This window comes from Ruditapes philippinarum, unplaced genomic scaffold (genome assembly GCF_026571515.1).
Source record: "Ruditapes philippinarum isolate M1 unplaced genomic scaffold, ASM2657151v2 ctg425_1_1_1_1, whole genome shotgun sequence".
NCBI lineage: Eukaryota > Metazoa > Mollusca > Bivalvia > Venerida > Veneridae > Ruditapes > Ruditapes philippinarum.
The window spans coordinates 209,306-233,415 of NW_026864449.1; the positions used below are offsets into that span (position 1 = coordinate 209,306).

At 31.2% G+C, this 24,110-nt stretch overlaps 1 protein-coding gene across 3 annotated transcripts in view; it reads right to left on the reverse strand.

Annotated features, from left to right (window-relative positions):
- The window catches only part of LOC132725583 (transcriptional enhancer factor TEF-1-like), a 30,229-nt gene extending 6,426 nt beyond the window's left edge, over positions 1-23,803 (reverse strand). The window contains exons 1-10 of one of the 3 annotated variants that reach the window (XM_060710719.1): positions 23,646-23,803; positions 19,102-19,454; positions 11,055-11,182; positions 6,177-6,362; positions 4,373-4,401; positions 3,905-4,070; positions 3,592-3,654; positions 2,955-3,062; positions 2,211-2,351; positions 134-286 (exon numbers count right to left, since the gene is read on the reverse strand). In XM_060710719.1, coding sequence (XP_060566702.1) covers positions 134-286; positions 2,211-2,351; positions 2,955-3,062; positions 3,592-3,654; positions 3,905-4,070; positions 4,373-4,401; positions 6,177-6,362; positions 11,055-11,182; positions 19,102-19,429 — 1,302 coding nt within the window. In that variant the 5' untranslated portion in view covers positions 19,430-19,454; positions 23,646-23,803. Of the gene's footprint in view, positions 1-133; positions 287-2,210; positions 2,352-2,954; positions 3,063-3,591; positions 3,655-3,904; positions 4,071-4,372; positions 4,402-6,176; positions 6,363-11,054; positions 11,183-19,101; positions 19,455-22,677; positions 22,699-23,300; positions 23,517-23,645 lie in introns of those variants that run through there. The other 2 variants (XM_060710720.1, XM_060710721.1) reach the window with 2 other exon arrangements.
- Between the last annotated feature and the right edge of the window lie 307 nt (positions 23,804-24,110).

Below are 24,110 nucleotides of genomic sequence, written 5' to 3' on the forward strand. Positions count from 1 at the left end.
ACCTTACAAAACAGACTCATTTTAAAATGCCTCGATAAAAAAAAAATATTTTTTTTATTTGCTTATCTCTTGCCGAATGACATCTATCTGATTTATATTATCTGTACCATGTAATTGTGAAATGTATACATACCTGTAAGATGGTGAAATTTTCCAGTACACTATTCATCATATATTTTTCTGGCAGGTGTTTCAATTTGTGTATAAAGTTGATCATATATTCGCACATTGGAGACCGATGAATTCTGTACACAAACCGGCCATTCTCAAACCTTGGATACTCGGTCTGTTAAAAAAATCATTATATATATTAACAACTGGCAGGAAAAAGTTTTTTCACCAAGATTTGAAATAAACATCCTGTTTTCTTAAACTGTAAAAAGGTTCATAACTTTTTTGGTTATTACTTCTTACAAACATTTTTTTCTTTGAATGAAATAACAAGGTATCACCAAAAAAATAGTCACACTTTTTCACTCAAAATCAAATACATCTCTTTCATGGCACGTGAAGTTTACTAAATACCTAAACATCAAAAAAATATTTATTTGAAGACAAGATAAACATCTCAACAAACCAGCCTAAGAAAAATAAATAACAAAATTCCTTAAATTTCCTACTGCAAAGATAATCTTAATCTTCTCTTACAAATTTTTTTATAAATCTTTCCCAAATTAATGTTATCGTTAGAAAACAGAAAATATACATATCTAATCTGCGTACACCGCTTGCATACACAGGTATTTAGTATAGAGATTTTCCTCATTTATATTAAAGTTCTCATTTAAATTAAAATACAAACATAAGATGAAAATGGGAAAACATATAACAAGTTTATTTTTAATACAAGCCGTTAGCTTCCTGACAAAAACATAATTCATTCTCTTGTGGGATTCAAACCCGGATATGAGGGGCAATTTCAAAGTTCAAAATAAAATAAAACAAGCAATTATCATAGTATTGCAAGCAATCCATAAGTCCCCTACCGGTAAGAGCCCAAGCAACATTCTATGGGCCATTGGCCATTCACTTAGGTTCCTATTTAAAGTAAATTTGTTGAAAAAGTTCTTTAAAAGTGATCACAGGAAATAGTTTTTATGTACAGACAGACTGAAAGACACTCTAAAGTTATTTTTTAAACTTCCCTGTTATCAAAATATAACATTTTTAAAATCCTATCATGATTGAAGAAGTTGGAGTAAAAATTACCAATTTCTCAAAAAAAAGTCTAAGTTCAAAAGGGGCATAATTCTGGAAATAATCTTGCTAGAGTATTGAACACTCACAAATGTTGAGTGACAATAAGAAACATTTATATGAAGTTTGAAGTAGATACATTCAGAAAAAGAAGTTATTAAAAAAAACAATGTTTTTTCCATGAAAATTTCAAGTTCAAGGGAGGTAATTCTGATAAATTTTGTGCTAGAGTTGTAAACCTTGTCACATATGATGTGGTTGATGAAAAGCAACTTATATTTAAAGTTTGAAGAAAATACCTTAAGAAATAAAGAACTTATAGTGAAAAAACTTAAAAACTAGAATCAGAAATCTTGAAATTCAGTCTATTTGTTGCCATAGCAACCAGAATTTTCAACATAGGAAGATAAGAAAAGGATGTGAATAATTTCCATACTGCCATCTGCCCATATGTCAAGTTTCATAAACATATTTTCAGTACTTTTTGTGTTATCACTGGATCCAGGTTATGTGTAAAATTTGCCATATTTTCAGTCTATTTGTTGCCATAGCAACCAGAATTTTCAACATAGGAAGAAAAGAAAAAGACGTGCATAATCTCCATACTGCCATCTATCCATATATCAAGTTTCATTAAAATATTTTCAGTACTTTTTGCGTTATCGCGGGATCCAGTTTATGTGTAAAATTTGTCATATTTTCAGTCTATTTGTTGCCATAGCAACCAGAATTTTCAACATAGGAAGAAAAGAAAAAGACGTGCATAATCTCCATACTGCCATCTATCCATATATCAAGTTTCATTAAAATATTTTCAGTACTTTTTGCGTTATTGCGGGATCCAGTTTTGTGGACGGACGGACTGACGGACGGACAGACGGACGGACAGACGGACGGACAGACGGACGGAGGGTAAACCTAAAGTCCCCTCCGGTAAACCGGTAGGGGACTAATTACCAAGTGGTTTGATAAATATATTTATATGCTAAGTACATTTTGAAGCATTAACTCACCTCTACTTTTTCAACAACCTGCTTTCCAAATGAACACACTTTTGTAGAACATGTAATAGTCATATTTTCACTAGATTCATACTGACTGTTAACACCGTAAAATGCTCCTTGTTCATCCTGTACGTTTGTGTTAATATCCGCCTGAAATTTACATGTTGACACTTAAGTACTGACATTATATATGTTTGCATTTATATATATACAGAAATTTTCATGTTTTGAATGTCCGCATCCAAAATTTAAATATTTCAATACCTTTTTTGTCTGTTTGCTTCCTATTTTAATTCAATTTTAAACATATCTAAATTAAATATTTCAATACAGTTTTTATTTTTTTAGCTCCCTGTTTTCTCAATCCCTGTTAAATTTTAACCATTAATGTTGCAACAGACTTGTCCAGCTTCAATTTTTGGAAATATCCTTGATAAGTTTTAGGGTTATCAAGATGAAAATTCAAAAGTAAATTTTTTATCTCAAGTTTATTGAAGTTAATCATTAAAGGTAAACTTGGCGGGCACGTCCGTGTGGTTAACCCATCGGACTTGTAATCTAATGATCTCTAGTCGCATGGGTTCAAACCCCATCAGGGGCAAGTTGTTGTTTACTTGAGCAAGAGACTTTACTCTCATTGCTCAGTGCTGGTTCATTTCAGGAATAGATTCGAAAGTGTGTCTATAAGCTTATAGCTTCCTACATTATCAAACTAAAATAATTTCTTTTATAATAAACTAAAGGTAAACTTACCCAAAATTTGACAAGGAAAAATGCTGGTTGTGGACCTTTATCATATAATTCTTTAAGACCGCCTTTCTTTTCTGGAAATTTATCGTATATCTGTCTTATGTCAACAGCCTGTAAATATCAAATATTCATAACATCTTTTATAATATATTACCTTTCATCATTACTTTTTTATCATTCTAAGTTGACAAATAATACAAAAATTAATAACTTAAATGTTGTTCAGGTTAATTTTATATTCAGTGATACTTTTAGCATAAGGGGAATGGGGAGGGGTCACTTTTAAAGGAAGAAATTTACTTGCAACACACATTGTGGGACCAATCCTTGAAAAAGAAATGAGCCCCAAGTTCAACCATAATAATATGCTTCTATTTCATGTTGTGGTTTAACTGTTACACAATAATCTCTAGCTTGCATTTTTCCCCTTCAAAATTAATTGGCAACTACAGCCAGCTTTACACTTACAAACCCTATTACAAGTAGAGAAACTGATAGCGAACAGCATGGATCCTGATCAGACTGCGTGGATGTGCAGGCTGGTCTGAATCCATGCTGGTCGCAAACCCATTACGTTGGTTTTGTCATGACACGGCTCATATATATATTTCAACAGAAAAGTACAATCTCATCAACTTACCTCTAATAAAGGATCTGCATATCCAGCATTGGAGTTTATATGCACAAAAAGATGTTTATGATACTGAAAATATAATGATGAAAATCATATCATAATCATTTTTTTAAATTTGAACAATTCTAAAACATTAATTTTCAAACCCAATCATTGAATTGAAAGAGGTAAAAGTGTCATAGTTCAATATTTTATATACCACTAGCATTATGTTATCCTAAGCATGCTCTTGCATAACTTGCATAATTGCAAAACATGGGTTAAACTAATGGAAAAACCAGTCTGATATGCAAGAATAAAAAATTTAACAGTATAATACCTGATCACCGTCCCTTTGCTGTTCAAGGTAGGCAGAAAATTCAACAAGACGTAATTTTGGACCGGCAATACTTCGACCCTGCCATGACGGGGTCATTTCACTGTTCATTGATGTAGGTGGTTTTGTATCAAGCCCGTACCCTGGGGCACCATATGGTGGCTTCACACTGCACAAAAGGAATAACAAAACATGAATATTTCAAACTAACAATTAATAAAACGCTTCTTACAGGCTCCTAACATTATTTGTATGAAATATTTATTATATAATTAGCACTTGGTTCTCAAAATAATAATAAATCATCTTCTCCTGAACTACATAAGGTCTTATCATTTGACAAAAGAATTTATAACTGATTACATAATAAACTGTGCATATTAAACTAAAATTGTGCGAACTGGCAATATAGTAAAATATAATTAACTATTATTAATATCTTTATCAAAAGAAAACAGAAAAGCTACTCACTCTCCCTGAGCGTTTGGATGCTGCCAAAACTGAAATACAGAGTAAACATCTCAATTTAAAATTTTTCATCATATTTTTAAACTTAACAATTTCAAAATATTTAAAACATTCTTCTAAGTGCATTAAGAAGTGAAATATTGTATCTTGAAAACAATTTTTAGAGTTTTGCGTGTGAAAGATGATAAAAAATCAAGGGCTTAATGTAAAACTGACAAATATTCTCTTTTATTTTTAATCAGTATTGAACTTTTTCATAAAACACTTGAAATATGTAACACCAGAAAAGTATCATTTGATGACCTAACTTTTCAAACAGACAGAATGTTTGAAACACAAACTTACTGTATTTGGATGCAATATTAATTTTTACATTTAAGGTTGTGTGAAAATTATGCTTCTCCTGCCACCCCTTACCCTATCTTTTACTGTACATGCCTCTACACTCTTACATAAGAAATTACAACAATTTTGTTTTGTGGGGGGAAAAACATGTCAGTGGTTTAACTTTATTCAGCATAAAAAGATGTCTAACAAAACTCAAATCTGACATTTCAAGACTGTTCATCAATGTTGGAAGACAATTCATTGTGCCAAAAGAAAGGTAAAATTTCTTAGTTCTTCCAAGGGTTTTAAATAATACAAATGTCACTTTAAGAAGTCATTAAAGTAACTCTCTAATTTAAAACATTAAGTTGATAAACAATATTTTTCTTATTGATAATGAGAATCCTGATCCTATGGTACTTAACCTGATCTTGAGAACCAGTCCCCAAAATGCAACCATTTCATTGGCCGAATTTGAATCTTTCATTTTAAATCAACCAATCAGATGCTCAAATTTCTCAGACTGGTCTTCAGTTTCAAGTTTCTTAACCATAGGCAAACAACTGTTTTAAATGTTAATGCATGCACAGTCAAATTCAGGACAACATCAAAGAAACAAGCAACATTTGTTTGAAACATGAACTAAGTGGGAACAACATTAACATGCTTTTGCAAATGAACAAAGCAAAATTTGAACCAAACATTGAAAAACTAAACAGATAAACATTTTTTCTTATATTTACACAGTCCAGGAAATCTAGAAATATAGTAGTAAAATATTTTTTAAAAGACCCTAAACATTCTGAAATATAATGATCAAACTTGATCGAATATGATCAAAAGTTATATTAATATGTTAAGTTGAAAACTGGTCCGACTGAACTTTATCTACAGGAGAGAATTTTCTTTTCCTCCTAATTTGATATGCAGTATTATGAAAATAATAAAGGATGTAATACTAGATTATAATGTACCAAAGATATATGATTGATAAATGGACAAAAAAAAACTTCACACATTTAGTAATGAAATGATAAAAAGATGGTGAATGAAGAGTTAAAGGTGGTTGTAGTGTGTTTTGAGTCCAAGTGTCAACCTCCAGTTGTTGTTGTTACCTTCCGAAGACATTTGATGAAGAATGACCTTTTTAATTTTTCTTTCTAATCTTTTTTTTTAGAAGTAACAAAAGCTGTCCGAAGGAATGAAGGAATATCACCTTTCTTTATTTTCAATTTTCTAATTAAATTTTAAAAACATTTTCCCATGACTCATTGATAATGAAATTTCTTCAATAACCCCCCACCCCCCCCCCCCCACCCCCAAAAAAAATATATTGGAATAACAAGCAAATTGGCAACTGTCAGGCACTTCACTAGAACCCACGACTTGATAATGGTGATATAATGAGTGATAGTGATAAAATGGTATACAAGAACATCACACCGTGTTTTTTATGTTTGTTTTCCTTTCAAACACTTACATTTGGTGGGGCGCCGGGGTAGCCCGGCCGGACGGATGATGGATTGAACCCTGGCGGTAGGCCCGGGAGACCAACAGCCTTACTGTGTATAGCACTTGCAGAAACTATCTGAGCAGACGACATGGCAGCCATACTTTGTAAAGCCTTGTCCTTCGCTGCCTGGTCCTGAAAGTTTGAAAAGTTCTCCTGGCAAAAGGAGAATTAAACTATCAGTATTTGGGGTACCAGTAGCATCTTAAATCATTACATCTGGGTACCAACGGAATTATTTGGTTCCCTGCTTTAAAATGTAAACAAGCATCCCTTGTTATTCAAAGCTGGTACCAGCATGTTTCATAAAATAGCTATATAATTAGAAGAACATAAAACATAAAATATGTAACATTTAATGTGTATTCAACCATCTGAAGCATTTAAATCATATTAATCATAACATTCCAAACTTTTTCAAGCTTTTCCTAAGCAACAACAAGCAAAATAATATAAAGCTAGTTGGCTCATCATGTCTTTCCATAATTTCAACTTTTTAGTTCATTTGTAACATTATTGTTAAAATTATGAGGAAATAACATCCACAACAGTCAAACCTGTCTATTAAGGCTTATTGTTGGCCAAATGGAAATTGTGTTAATAAAAACAAAGTTTTATATTTGGAATAGTCATTGCTACACGATACAAAGTGATTTGAATGTGCCTTTTTAACTGTCAACTTTACCATGGTAACTCAAAAAGGAATGCTAGTTCTTTAACTTCTTCAACTTATCTTAATGGAATCATGGTACCAAGTTTAACCAGATGGTTGACAAAAGTAATTAGTATAGATATGTAATTAAAAAACAACTTCATATAATATCAACAAAAATTGATTAAAGCTGATTGGTTTTTAATTATACAAAACTTAAAGCTATGCTCTTTTTACAAAAACATAACAGAAAAGAAAACAACATAGTTTGCTGGAATTGATTCAGTAAAGTAGATTTTCATTTCTTCATATTAATTCTGAAAAACTAAGATCACAATTCCCATTATCTTGTTATTTTAATACAAGACAATCAGTAACTAAAAACTTCAACAATCAATTCCAACATTCTAGTTATCTAAATAATAAAATAAAACGATATGTCATGCAAAATGCAACAATAAGAAACAACATTCAAATCAATTAAAGAGTGTCAACTTTGCATCCCAAGTTCTTTGAGCAAAATTTCAGAGAATATCAAAGAAGTTTCAATGCAAACAAAACTTAAAACATATAATAAGATGAAGAATTTCTTTATTTTGTGTTTATATAGGACATAACTTGTATTAAAATGCAAGGGAAGTAACTTGTGCTGATTTAATCAAATTTCAAGCCAATAGTTATCTCCCACCTTTCAATATCATGCATAATACTCAAACGAGGTCTATTCATAAAAATACTAAAATTATTCAGAAGTATTCTAAAACATCATCAAGATTGTAATTCTAAACAATTCATATATGAGCCGTGTCATGACAAAACCAACATAATGGGTTTGCGACCAGCATGGATCCAGACCAGCCTGCGCATCCGCGCAGTCTGATCAGGATCCATGCTGTTTGCTTACAAACCCTATTACAAGTAGAGAAACTGGTAGCGAACAGCATGGATCCTGATCAGACTGTGCGGATCCATGCTGGTCGCAACCCATTATGTTGGTTTTGTCATGACACGGCTCATATATGTGTCGTTAATGATTAAAAGTCAATGTCAGACTAAAATATTAGCTAGGTATATGCATGACTTGTTTACTCTCTATAAAATACTTTACAGTAATATAAAATCATGCAAACATGCTGAAATATTCTAGCTATCGTTTTATTATCTTTAATTGAAAACAAGATTGCATTTGAGAAAAATGCTATGCCACCGCATTAATACAACACTAAATAGTAGTGTTGGAACAGATTTTTTTGTGTTTCTATACAATTTTGAAGATTGTCATAATGCATAGATCCCTGACCTATCTTATTCTTATTATCAGATTAGTGGTTAAATATGTTGTTAACTCAATAAAAGATCAGAGTAGGAATATATCAATGCACTCGAGTCTAGTGAATTTGGTGGTGAAGGTCATATTTCACACAGCCTAAATTTCATGACTACATCAAAGAACAGTAAGACACTTTGTCAAAATCTAGGTCAGCTGATATCAAAGTTCACTTTACGTCTTAATCTGTGCACATGGTTTAAATTTCATAGCTGTACATCAAAGGACAAGAAAGTAGGTCACATCATCAAAATCTAGGTCACCTGATATCAAAATTCAATTTTACAACTAAAACTGTGCACATGGTCAAAATTTCATTGCTGTAAATCAAAGGACAAGAAAGTAGGTCACTATCCCCTTTGGCAAGGCAAAATTCTGGACCCAAGGGTTTCATTCAAAACAATCTTGATACAGGTCCACCAAACAACATTTCAAGTCAAATATCTAATCTGTAGCTTTCTCCCATTCAGAACACATTTGTTTTATTTTCTGTTTTTACTATGTATACATAATGAGAATCACTGCCCCCGGGCAGGGCCAATTTTGACACCAGGGGAAAAATTTGAACAACTTTGGAAGAGGACCTATAGATGATATTATATAGCAAACATCAAAGCTCTATGCCATGTACCTTTAGATAAAAATATATTTTTTTATTTTTTCACTATATATATATATGTATATATATATATACATATAAGGAAAGCCTATGGCCCCCTGGGCGGGGCTAATTTTGACACTAGAGGCAAAATTTGAACAACTTTGGTAGAGTTCCTATAGATGATATCATTTAAAAAATATTTAAGCTCTAATAAAGACAATAAGATTTTTTACTATAAGAATATATTGAAGATACATATAAGGAAAACTAATGACCCCCCGGCGGGCCGATTTTGACCCCAGGGCTATAATTTGAATAGTCTGGGTAGAGGTCTACCAGACAATGCCTTATGCAAAATATCTAAGCTCTAGGCCTTTTGGTTCTTTGCAAGAAGGTATTTTAAGTTTTTACTATATGTACATATAGTGAAAAGCAATGACCCCGGTGCGGGGCCGATTTTGACCCCAGGGCTATAATTTGAACAATCTTGGTAGAGGTCTACCAGACAATGCTTTATGCAAAAAATCTAAGCTCTAGGCCTTTTCGGTCTTTACAAGAAGGTATTTTAAGTTTTTACTATATGTACATATAGTGAAAATCAATGACCCCCGGGGCGGGGCCGATTTTGACCCCAGGGCTATAATTTGAACAATCTTGGTAGAGGTCTACCAGATAATGCCTTATGCAAAATATCTAAGTTCTAGGCCTTTTGGGTCTTTACAAGAAGATTTTTTAAATTTATTCTTATAATTCCTTTTGGTTGCCACGGGGCGGGGCTGATTTTGACCCTAGGGCTATAATTTGAACAATCTTGGTAGAGGTCTACCAGACAATGCCTTATGCAAAAAATCTAAGCTCTAGGCCTTTTCGGTCTTTACAAGAAGGTTTTTTTAAGTTTTTACTATATGTACATATAGTGAAAATCAATGACCCCCGGGGCGGGGCCGATTTTGACCCAAGGGCTTTAATTTGAACAATCTTGGTAGAGGTCTACCAGACAATGCCTTATGCAAAATATCTAAGCTCTAGGCCTTTTGGGTCTTTACAAGAAGATTTTTTAAATTTCTTCTTATAATTCCTTTTGGTTGCCATGGCAACCAGATTTCTGCATGGAATGGAATTCTTTGAACAACTTTGGAACCCCTTCACCCAAGGTTCAACCCTGCCAAGTTTGGTTGAAATTGGACTAGTGGTTTTTCACAAGAAGATTTTTTAAGTTCACTATATAATCTATATAACACACACACACACAAACACACACACACACACACACACACACAGGTGAATCGCTATATGCCACCGCATCGCAGATGCTGCGGTGGCATAAAAATAATTTCTTCTCCTATAAAATAATTATTCTAACGAGAAGGCATCCAATAAAACATATTCTCCTACTTATATAAACTTTTAATGAAGATAACGCTGACTGATTTATAATCAATCTTCTACAATAAATACATACATCTCAGGAAATGCACAATATGTTGTTTTAAATCATTTGAAATTTATTATCAAAGTTGCCGATATCGCAATCTGCTAACAAGTGCAAAAACACAAATAATAAGTGCCAAGGAATAGTGATAAAATGCAAAGCGATAAAATGCAACCTGAAGGTGCTCACTTATAATTTGTTGAAAACCACAAAAATAAGCTATCAATAATCATTATTCAACTTGATAAGATACCAAAGTATTAGATGTATAAACCGTATTACACAGTATTTTAATTTTTTTTTTTCAGAAAGATGGGTTAGCATACAGTATGAAAGAATATTTAACAATATCTAGATGTCTGAAAATGGAACCAAATTTTTAAAAGATTTTTTAGTTTTCAAGGGAAGGCAAACTGGGTCATTATCATCAATATTTACAATTCAAAAAGCTAAATGATGACCACCAGTTTCCATGGTTTCTTTAGGATATTCAGTTTATAAACACTTTTAGTCCACTTTATTATTTCTTTTGAAAACTAGCTAATGTGAAATCAGATTAAATGAAACTGACATACAATGTTATGTTGGCACTGACTCACTGAAAATGTGTTAAATGGCTCTTAAGACTTTTTTCCAAAAGTTTCTAATAGTTCTAATAGTGTATCAATGATGATTAGGACTGAAATTATTGAAGGTCACAGAGTAGTTTTGCCGTCAGTCTTTCTATAGTAACAACATGCAAAATCAACCAACTGTAGATGTTAAAATTAAGAATTAATTTGGGGAAAAAAAACAAAATTTGTGCTCATACATTCATATATCAATCATACACTTACTTTAAATGATGCTTGAACCTCTTTTGTTTTCCGCCGTGCAAGAACTTGTATATGACTAGAAACTTGTTTCCTTGACCGCGTCTTGCCGGTCCGTAATTTTATATAGCGAGCTATCAACTCATTTCGACCTGAAATTAAATAACAATTCAAATCAATGATAAAATAATTTGATTAGAATTTAAATAAAAATAATGGGGTTATCAGTAAGTGTATTTCATATTTCAGGAAAAAAGTAATTTGTGATGAATGATGAAATATTGGATGAAGAAAAAACATTGTCATTATTGAAACATTTTTATAAATTTCTTCAGGCAAAGATTTCTAATGAAATATCAACTGGAAGATCCAGGATATACATGTATTTTGTTTATAAGGGAATTTCCTATAAATCTAGACCTGTTTTTCTATAATAAAACAGCATTTTTTAAGGTTAATTTTCCATTAATATAGACCTGTTTGTCTATAATAAAACAGCTTTTTGTAAGCAATGATCCGAAATGGAAACAATTCTTATTCATTCTGCAAACTTAACACCTCTTCCACAGGACCAAACACAACTGTATTATACATGTATATGATTGTATCAAATGAAAATATCAAACTTTGCTAGAAAATAAAACACAAATTTCTTGCACTTTTTTTTTTTTTAATTTTGAACTAAGATCTTTCTCCCCAAAAATAAGTTTTAATACTTTAACAATAGCCACTTGATAAAGATTTGTTGAAGACAAGGTATTGTTGTACACTGAGGTCAATAGTACCTTTTTATACCTTGTTCAAACATACTGACTAACACTATATGTAAATATTTGCTCCATAAATTATAAACCTATTTAATAAACCTTATATTGTTATCATTTTGGATCATAAAATATTATGCCACAAGCCCTAATACAACATTTCACAAGCGATAAATAAGGCCATGAAGCTTTTAGTCTTTTATAGGACAGGTTTGGTAGGGTTAAATTTTAACTCTATTAAAGTGGTTACTTGGTCTAATCATTATTTTAATATAGAAAATATCAAATCAATGTGTTTGCTTGGTATCTTAATTGATTGATGCGAATTTATTCAACAAATCATTATGTAATGAAACGACCTTTTTTTTATTTACATTCTGAGAAAATGTTGCCACATGACATGAATTTCTAGGGGTAGCTTTAAAAGAAATGCAAACAAATGAGGATATCCAGTTTCAAAGCAAAACAATCAAATTACATAAAGAGACAAAATGTAAGGGATAAAAAGAAATCCAAATGATGCCTTGCAAATTTTCCTTATTGCTTTACAAAATGTTTATAACTATTATTTTTTACCTTAAATCTTGAACCACACTAGCATTGGTGCAAGCTAAAAATATCAGAAAACCTAAAACTCTGAATTTAGTATTATTTCAATTGGTTTCATATTATATAGAAATCAAAAAGAGAGCTTTCAAGAGTAGAAAAATGCCTGATAACTTGTACCCACCCATGCACTTAGATACAACAGTAAAGACTCTTTAATAATTGACCATTTAATACCTTTGGTCAGTGGGCCATTTTACAAATGTATGAATCAATGACCCAGCTATAAACAGCCAGATACACCTGACAATCTGTGAAGTATGATATATGATTACTAACAGTTCAATACATCTTATAGAAATTGATTATCTGTCACCATCGGGACTAGTGTCATACTGAAGGAAATATTTTTGAAAAGTCCATCTCGCCTTTAACAGGGCCGGCAAAATCTGAATTTGACTTACTTGTCTGTATTGCCTGAAACATATTTTTACTTGTATGTATGATATTTAAGAACTATGATCTGGAAAAATGTTCACTTGTCCGTATAGGCTGGCTAATAAGGCTTTGGGACAACCTGGGTAATTTGGAGAATTAATTAACTGTCCCTGTTAAATGATTCTCTATAGTTCATCTTCTTATTACTTAAATGCTTATATTTCATGTAAAAGTTGAAACTTTTAATATTTCAAGTTTCAAGTATGATACCTTATATATCCATGGATGGCTGACCGCAAAACTGTTGTAAGTCCTTCTTTATTTTACATTTTGTATATAAGTTATCAGAGGTGGTCAGTCACATTAGATGTGAAGAAAAATAATTTTGTCAAACATTAACCAGTTTCCTATGAAATTCAAAATACATTGTCAAATTGGCTTTACATTGCTCCTTATGGCATGTCAAGGATTTGATTAGAAAAAAATTGAGGAAAAAAATTGTAATAATTTTAACATGAAAAAAAAATCAATCTATTGTTACATGTAGCTTGTAGAATAAAATGATTACAAGTCGGACTTTGTTACATAAAAGCCAATTAACCAATTGAAGCAGATTTCTTAATTAAGATGTCATAAAAGATTTTGTCGTCATTTATTTTGAACTGAATGAAATCTGCATGTTTTTTTGGAACACTATTATTACTTTCTACATTCCCATAGAATTAATTCAAATGTACAAGAAAAGCCCTTAGAAAGAATTTATTATATAATGCACTAGAAGTAACCAAATTAATATGACAGATGCAAAAAATTGTAAAAACCCCAGAATAATTAAATGCTAGAGGGACAAATAAAGATTGCATGAATTGATTGCATATTGTTGACCATAATGAATACTTAAAGCAATCATCATTCTGATTTTTAAGTAGTTTTTATGTTTAAATTATTAGTTATAGAGGCGCTTTTTTATTGACAAAGAAATGTCCCTTTTTATAGATCCCTATAGAAGTCAGCAGGTCTTAAATAGCGAAACCAAAGTTTTCTGAAAGGTATCAATTAAGGGACGATTTTAAACAATGATCGAAAAGGATTTAAACCTTAAGTTAAAGTTGAAAGTAATTTTTTGCCTCATTTACGAAGCCAGTAAACTTTCTGCATAATTGAAAGTAAAGTACCATCAAGTGCACAACCCTCTTGCATTTCAGTGCACTTTGTAACAATTTGGGTAATTTATTTCCAATTAAACATTTAATCCTTTAAAAGTAACCTTAAAATTGATTAAACTAAAGAACCTATGAAAAAACAAGCATTAATTTTATTAGCCAAAACCATGACATGTTTTTAATAGTGTTACACGTTATTTATATGTCTGACCAAAATTCACATAATGACATAAAACAAAGTAAATATAGCTGTTTCATAGACATTAGCTTAACCATTCACCCTTGTTATATACATCTTTTCCACTTACTTTCAAGATGAATTTTACAGCTCTTAATGGTTTTGTTATGTTTTACCTTTACATTATGTTTTTTTATGATCAAAGCTTTTTAACAGGACTTTTGAATAATACACCTACATCAATGTTTTAAGTGTGTAAATGTTACACCTGGTGATATATGTGTGTGTGTTAAAAAACCAAAGCTTGACAAGGGTACAGAAAACCAGAGTGTTTAAACCAAGTTGTCAATGACATTTATTATTTGTACAGGTGAATACATATAGGTAAACTACACAGGGATTGCCAAACATAATTACTCAACTTTTATGACTCATCTAGATTTCGGGCTATAGGAACTATATACAATCTTTATATTTTGCTCTAATTCAAGGTAAACGTAGATGAGATAAATACACTGTAGTGTAATACAAGCAAAACCTGCCTAAAGCTACTGCAGACAAACTGATACCTACAAAACAACTTGTTGTATACAGCTTGTACAAATTCAATTTTGCAGGTAAACATGCAAGGCCTGTAGTAAACATCTAATGAAAAGTTTTTATATATAGGACAGCATCGCTGCATTTCCAAGATTTGTGAAGATTTTCAGGGTTTGATAAGATTACTAGTTCTTCAAAATGCAGCAATATTTCTAAGATCATATACTATGGTAAATTTTTAAGATCATATACTATGGTAAAGCATTAATATCATTTTACAAATCTAATCTATATTCTCTTACAATTCTCAGATTTATAACTTTAATAAAAATACTGGTAGGTCAAGTAAACATCAACAAAAACAAAGCTATGAAAATTGCACCAATTTTGTAAACATGACAATTTCAAACTATTCTCTTTCAAGTCAACGGATGTTTTCACTGCTGAATGGTAAACTGGTAAAGGGTGCTGACTTTAAATTGACAATTGCCCTGCAAGCTGTTGGTTTGAATCCTGCTGTAAGTAAAACATCTAGCACATCTATTGCAGGCTGGTTGTTACACCCATTTACTGCAATTGATTATGTGTCTGAAAATATGCACAGAGGAGCACCAGAATTCTTCCTCTCAATGACACAAGGTAAGTCTTTATAGAACCCTTCCAGTTCTGCTATGACTTTCAGCTACTGGTCAATTTTACTACCTAATACTTAATCTATTAAACCCTAAATAGACTATTCCAAATTTACAGAAGGGCAATTCAATTGCATTATGTACAGAAGGGCAGGGCAATTCCATTGCATTATTTACAGAAGGGCAGGGCAATTCCGTTGCCTTATCAGAAGGGATTCAATTTGTGTTTCATAACATTATGTTACCTTGTGACCAACTGGATAGTTTCATAACATAAGGCTACCTAGACTGTTAAACTGAACAAAGGCCTGTAGCTTCTTATCAAGAATATGATCAGTAAACAGGATTTACCTCATTACACTGTTATAGCAGATTATACTTAAATATATAACAAAAGCTTGCTTGTATGTATCATCATTCTGAAACATAAAGCTCCATGAAATGTTTACATCAGCAGATATATGCTGACATCAGCAAAACGATTATTCACCAAACCAAAATCTGACATCAGCAACGTGTTTAAACCATGAAACACCGATATTCACCGCATCTACCAGCTAATAAAAACCTTAAACTTTAAAATTTATTGCAATTTTCAACGTATAAGGTCATTTTAAACCTAAAACTTTAATGACAAGTTTTGAATGGATAAAAATCTTCAAAGCGTTTCTGACAAGTTAATTTTCCGAGGCAAAATAGTATTTTATATTACTTGTCTACAGACTTGAAGGATATAAAGAAGACTCTTTAAAAATAATAAGACTTTGTTGTAATGTAACAAAGCATACAAAAACTTAAAAACTATCATACACAAAAAAGGGCTGTTTCAGATGTATTGTTCAGTTCTTGAGTTACCATTTTTTATGTGATCTTCATCTTAGATAAAAACATCGTTCTATTCAAGGTAAATGACTCATGTCTGTGCAAACAAAAACAAGAATATCAAAGACATAATTAGAAGTTGGGGGATTTTTTGTGGGACTGTAAAAACAAAACAAAAACATCATCTTAAATGACAAGCTTTGAAGAGTTGTAAAAAAACCAGTTAAAAAAACTCTATATTTTTGCATTTTTTATCCCTGAACTTTGTAATCAATAATAATTAAATAACATCTGATGTGTGCTTTGATGTTATTTAATACTAATTAAACAATTAAAACATTGATGTTATTTATAAATTAAGGGATGTTAACAGAAAATTTTTAATTTGTTTTTGTGTCTTTTCATTGTTATAATTAAGCAGGCACATCAGTCTGTGCCGTCTGCACTGTTAACTTTTCAGTCATTACATATCTTGAAATTTTCCATAAAATAATAAATAGTTTTGCCTGAATTGAAAGATGGAGGAGTTTCATCTTTTGCTTCTGTTGCCTTCCAGCAATTAGTACAGTTATAGTGATTTATTATTTTGTAGGAAAGTCAAAATACTACTTTGTTTACATTTTGCTATTTTTATGACAAATTATTTCACATTCAGTGCTACTTTCTTCAGACGAAAAGCACCTAACATCCTCTTAAAGAATTGTTTAAACATTTTAAATTGTTTATATTTTCCCTTTCTAAAGAATATATGAGCTATGTCACGACAAAACCAACATAATGGGTTTGCGACCAGCATGGACCCAGACCAGCCTGCGCATCCGCGCAGTCTGATCAGGATCCATGCTGTTCGCTTACTAACTCTATTACAAGTAGAGAAACTAATAGCGAACAGCATGGATCCTGATCAGACTACGCGGATGCGCAGGCTGATCTGGATCCATGCTGGTCACAAACACACTATGTTGGTTTTGTCATGACACGGCTCATATTATATTTTGTTTGTTTCTGATCTGAAGCATAATGTGCCTTTAAATATTAACAAACTTATATATGAATCTAATGTAAATCCATAGCATAAGTAACTTAATTCTTTAGAATATTTCAGTGTGAATATCCTCATCTCTTAAATTCAAATCTCAAAAGAAAATGCCAAATAAGCAACTTTTTTAAGTCTGATAAATGATACTGTTATATTTCTTTACTACATTATTAACTATAAACCTTAATTCGTAATGTTAACTATAAAATCTTCTTTCCTTAACAAAAAAACAACCCGTTTAGCATAAATGTCACATAAAGGTAATAGTAATACCCTTCTTAGACACTATCGTTTGATAGTGAATCTAAATGGAAAACCTATCCCCTACTATAACCAATTTTCCCTGTAAAAAAAGAAACCTGTATGGTAAACAAGTCTTATTCACACAAGTGTATACATTATATTCTGTGAAAACAACATTTCGCTACATATATCATGACACACCTTGAAGTTAAAACCATAATTTTATCACCTTTTTCGTTATGATAGCTGGGGCAAGTAAATAGAAATGATTTAGATGATACTCCATGACTGACATGTCATTATTATATTTTAATTAATAAACATTTACAAGTGTATTAATGTGAAAGTATCATGATTATAATACAAACTGTATTGAAAACAATTAGAGATATATATATAAGCAATTTTATAAATAAAATTTTAGTTTTTAATTATATGACATACATAAATTTATTTTCTTGTAAGTATTTATTTTATTGTAAGTATAAATGAAAAATTAGAGAGATGTTTGTTACAATTATCATTATTAATTGCAAGATGAAATTTCCCTCCTGAAAGTTTTCAGTGTATTAAATTTTTTTCCCATTTCCTTGCAAAAGATTTGTCAAGTTGTTTTTTCCTTAACCTATAATGCTTTGACTACAAAACATTTTTTTAGGATTTACATTCACCAAATTAAAGCAAAATTACAAGAACTTAAATTTTCTTTTAAAAGATATGTTCTTTTTTTTATATTGAACTTGCTTTTAATGTGTTTGCTAATGTAGCAAATGTATTAAATAAATTTTGTTAACTAAATCTACAAAGTTAAACCTTTAAAGTCGTATACATAAATTATAGGACAAAACACTGATTATTTTGTATGAGTCAGACGCTACAAAAAAGATCAGTTACTATAAATACCCTTATTTAAGATCTGGCCTTGTTAAGAACATATAGAAACCTAAAGCAGCTACAATTGTTCAAAAGTCTTATCAACCCAACCAATCCTTACAAGATAAAAAGATTAATCTAGTTTTCTGTGTTCAAATTGCAGTTCAAACACTGCCAAAACAATAGATTTTTGTTTTTAAATCATGGCCATGTATTGTGCCAATAATAAAGCTTATATAAAACACCTATTCATTGCCAAAAACAGCCGAAAATACGTTTCACGTCATTAACCATGGTAGAATAGCGAAAAAAAAACACTCCCACAAGATCTAACGATAGATCTATTTTACGCAATCTATGAAATATAGGATCCTTTACAATGGGACATTTCACGATTGAGCAGATTTGGATTACTACGGATTTCTTCAACATTACTTCCCGATACCTATGTGGCCATTTAACAATACCAAAAATTTCAAACATTTTCAATTCACACTATATCTGCAATCCGTACATATTTCACGTTCCTTAGATAGTGTAGAATGGGGGCAATATTTCATTTATAGCACAATATTTGTTTGGGTTCAAATTAAATAGAGCAAAGCATTATAAATTTAATTTTCAAATACAATATTTAAGTGCATTATTTGGATGACTTTTGACACAATCCTAGTGCTCTAGCTCAGAATATCCAACTGAAATGGCAGTGGCATTTAAAATGCCTAAATAATTGTATTAAATGGTATCCTTTTTTTTTTCTTTTTTGCTATTTAATGTAATGTTTTCCCTGAAAAATGTTTTCATTTAACTCATAAGTATTAAAGAATACCTACCATACATTTTGCCTTCATCAGATAGAATAATTTTCCGCCTTCCACACGGTGGATAAATTGCTAATGCCTCCTGAAAACTCTGTTCAATATCCGGACTCCAAACCCCCTCGGCGTCATTACCCAATTCATCATCGTTCAAATCGTCCTCATTTTCTGATTTTGGTGGTGGGGGAACAGAGGGGCCATTGTTTGGCACTGATGGTGGGACATCCATATTGCCCCAGGATTTGGACATAAAACCAGACTCTGATTTCGGTACTCCGTTGTTGTTGTTGTTATTGTTGGGTATTGAAGATGGATCAAGATTCCCCCATGATGTTGTTGACATGATATGGGGAACAAATGGTAAAATCCTGGAAATAAATTAAAAATATATGAATACTTGGTATTCTTTTAATAACAAAAGCATTCAAAAGTCCATAATTAGATTTGTCCTAAAAAATGTTTCAATTTCTGACCTTTAAGTTTTCTCTCCACCTACACAATGAAAAGACTACACACAAAACACAAAAAATGATAACCAATTCAGTATCTATTATATTGCATAAAAAATGATTTTTTTTTAAAAAATACAAATTGTACAAATGTGCAAAAATAGAAGATCTTATGAGAGCCTTATTTCCCTGTGTGCAAAAACATGTCAAATTGATGGAATTACAATTTCTTCTTTTATAATTAAAATATAAAACTTCTTGTAAATTAAAAAGAGTTCCATATAAGAACATAATTTCTTAAAGCAAAAACAAGCATTCATAAGACTATAAAAATGATCAGTACCTTGATTTCCTGGCTTGAAAGCCATCATAATTATCATAAGGATGAAATTTAGATCTAAACATTACATTTTCATAAGAATTATATGTAGAGCTATCAAAAAAGTCTCTATAGTCATAGCTTTGATTGCCGTACATATCCATTGCTAGTAAACGATTAAAAACCATCAGAAAAATCATTCAAATATCTTTAATTCCTTTGCCATACTCTCTGTAACGAAATATTTTGCACTAATTTCTTAATTTCGTAGCACCATATAAGTCTGTTATTAATCCATAATAACTAATTGCAAATGATGCCGAATTCACCATACTCAGGAGAATGACAGCTATATGTTACCAATCAATCTTCTATAACTATAAATATTGAACAGATGCATTAAAAATAGATTGTACACTATTTGAAGCATTAGAATTAACATAATTATAATAGTTTCTCAGGACAAAACAATCTAATTTCCATTCACCCTCCAATAAACGAACAGCATTACAATTATTACACAAAGTATCAAAGCCACTCTTAAATCAATTTTACAAAGATAAATTCAAAGTTGAAATACATAGATATTATTTCTGAACCTAATAAGGTTATAGAAATAGGGAACTTGGCTGCACTGTAATGTAATTCATACATCATAAAACATAGCAGTTATGATGCTTTCAAACACATTAAAGACAATCAAAATCCTCTTAATATTGTATGTTAACCAGTATAACTATAATTCATTGGAAGTAGCAAGCAATACAGGACACATATATCTCACTAATGCACTGGAAAAAGGTAATGCTGGTTTCAGAAGTATTTTCAAGTGTACAATGATTTTTCAGAAAAAAGGGGCATAACTTTGCCAAAATCTAGGGAAGAGTTATGAAGCTTGGCATGCTGAAAATTTGACCCTCCAGTTTCAAATTAAAACCTGTACTCATTTCACAATATTGAAGAAAAACTGTTGACACAGGATGAGATTAAGTGATTCTTAAAAAGCCATCCCCCCCAATCACTTTGGATTGTAGCAGAACAAAGCAGAAGGATCAACTTAAATAGCATTTGTTATAAAACAGTCAGAGGTCATTTTAGAATAACATATATAAAATATAATTTATTCACAAGTAAAACTTATTTGCAACTGTTTTTCTTTACAATTTATTTAATAGAACAACTATATGTTATTTTATCTTAGCCTAAGTATTAATTGGCACCGAACAAATGTTTACAATCATCTGCCAAAACTGATGCATCCATAAAGTGATGTCCTTACGCAACAAAACCTTTGTCATTACAAATTCTGAAAAGTTCACAACAAAGTGGTGCTGCATGGAATATTAAATGTCCAGATCTGAAATTGAGATAACCCTGTCATCTTTACAGTAAAGATGTCACTTAGATCTGGTGTGAGTAGACACACCTTTCTATTTACAACTTTCTCTACATAGGCTGTTTATGATAAAGGAGCAGAAATCACAGCCTTCAATAAAATCATGTCATTCATTCATGGAAATTACGCCACTCATAATTCAAAATATCCTGCCTAAAAGGTAAATACGTGAGCTGAAATGGAAAGTAAGACATCACCAACTCATCATAAACCCATTGCCTTTTCAATATATAAATAAACATGGCTTACAATTACAAACTCAAGCATTTTTTAAGGTTGAATGCTAACCTCTGACTCAATCTAAATACCATTTTATCTAGAGCTAGATAAAATCAAAATTATACAGTCTAAATATGACATAAATATGGTAACATCAGCCAAGTTTTCTGTAATTCTCATTCCAAACAGTCCTGCGTAGTGCTAAAAGCATGCAATATTAATATCTCCCAAGCCACTGGTTACAATATAACAGAAACTGATAACCCCAGCAACCTTTTCTTGTGACATTATCTGTTACTGAATCATGATACAATGTTGCATATGTCACAAAATATCATTGTACGAAACAATACATAGTTATGCAAGTGAAAATGTCAACTAAAATGAAAATGATGGTGAAGTTATTACAATCATAACACTGGATAAATAAATTTGACAGCAGCATCATTATTGGTCACAACGGCATTCTTATCACAGAGTCATTTGTTACAGTTCTAGGAAACTGGAAAGTGACTCAAACTATTATCATGTGTTATTTAAATGATGTCCATGCCGTCATTTAAAAAAAAAAATGTACATTTGTATAGTTATAGCTAAAGCCAAAATTATCAATGATATACTGATATATCAAATTGTATAGCTAGTAAAGTGACAACCATTTGAATACATGAATTTTTATACTGGCCCTACCCTGCAAAAGTAGTCAAAAGGATTTTAGCAATCAAAATAACAAATATGGGAAGCCTGATCAATTTACCAAAAAGGGTACAAGCATTCAGATAAAAGTTAATTCTTAAAATTAGTTTCATACATAAAGAGATTTAAAAAGTTTCAAGCCAGCATGTGATCCCTTAATAAATTCTTTATATAGTTAATAAATACATTTAGAACATATTAATTATTTTAGCAAGAACATATCAATCTTATCTTTGACCAAGAATTGTTGAACACTAAAAGTAAATTGAGATCATTGAAGAATATGATGCATCTATTTTTTTTTATAAATATCAAATGTACCAGAGACATATAAATTATTCTACATGACAAGGTAAACATGTGATGAACTTAAGATTCACCTCATTGTTAAAGAAAACAAATATATAATAAATTTCTTCAAACTTAAAATTTCCATTTATAGATCCATTTATCCAGTGTTTAGACTGCTTAACAATAGGTCATGCATTTGATGAAATACAAAATGAACTTACATGATAAACAAGAATCATACAGTGATCTGGAAATTTATACAATACATATATACATGTTGATATATCTATTTTCCCATTAATGTTCTAATTAAGATACATAACAATTGATGATTGTTTTGCAATGAAATAATACACATGTGTGTGTACATTCTTTTAGATAATTAGTACTTAGAAAATAGTACCAAGTGAACCCCTTAATAGAAATGTCAAATGGCAACAAATTGGATTCACAAATATTTTAATTAAAATTTTAATTATCTTTCAATTTACTACATGTATACAGGTGTAAAAAATACATATTAATACATGAAAGAATATCCCAACAAAATTGTGTACATAAACATCAATTTATAAGACGATTATTGTGTACATGTATATATAGATGTCAGAAACTGTATATCAGCTGTTTGGTCATGTCAGCTTTGACCTATTTTCTTCCAAATAGTAGACAGGTGCTCAATTAACTTTCATAAAAATAGAGGTATTAGCAATTTTCTATCGAAACAATTTGCAATCATATAATGACAGCCATATGCATTATGAAGCTAATAGCACCTTCTGTAGATGCTTGCAGAATCGCATGCAAACACTGCGGCATACTCGTCTGCAATTTTCTCTCTTACCCGTTCTTTTTACCTCCCGCGTGCAACAAGACGCGATTTCGGCTGGCGAAAACTCCAAAAACTGGGTCATATCCTTTGAACGAGTATCATACTCGTATATATCTAATATCACTTTATCAAATATCTTACTGTAACACTTTAAATCCATCTTGAATTCTGTTAAATCAATATTTTTATGTGAAGACATTTCAAAGTCATACACCCGCCGGAAGTACTGTCTAGAAGTATGACAAATATTTCAGTGATTTCGAATCTCGAGCCGACATTTTTCACTGTCCGAGCACGATTTCTTCCTTTAAAACGAATGATTCTTAAATTTTTAAAGGCAAATGTACAAGTACTTACCGTTACTAAGTATCCGTAGGGTAAATGACCACCAATAATGTTTTAAAAACTTAATTTAAGTCAAAAACTGCAGATTCAAAGGTATGTCAGGAATGATACAAAGAATCTCGACTACGTACACGTTCACTGCGCATGGCCCACGCGCAGGGGTGGACCAGGTGTAAATTGGCGGCGCTTTTGATTGGTTAAATTACTCGACTGTGTCTATTATGTCGTCATATTATGCTAAAAATATCAAAGGTGTACAACTTATACACAAACGAAGACGTTACTGTGTATTTAACCGCAAAGTGCGTTATGAGTCATTGATATATGCATGTATAAAACATAATAAAACTGATCTGAAAAGACAACTTTAGTTTAGTTGTCGTCTTTTTGTTCATGCATACATGTATCGTTTAGAAAATATATGGTGTTAGACTAGTGTTAAGATTTCTCTTTAACTATACATGTTTTAACGCGCGC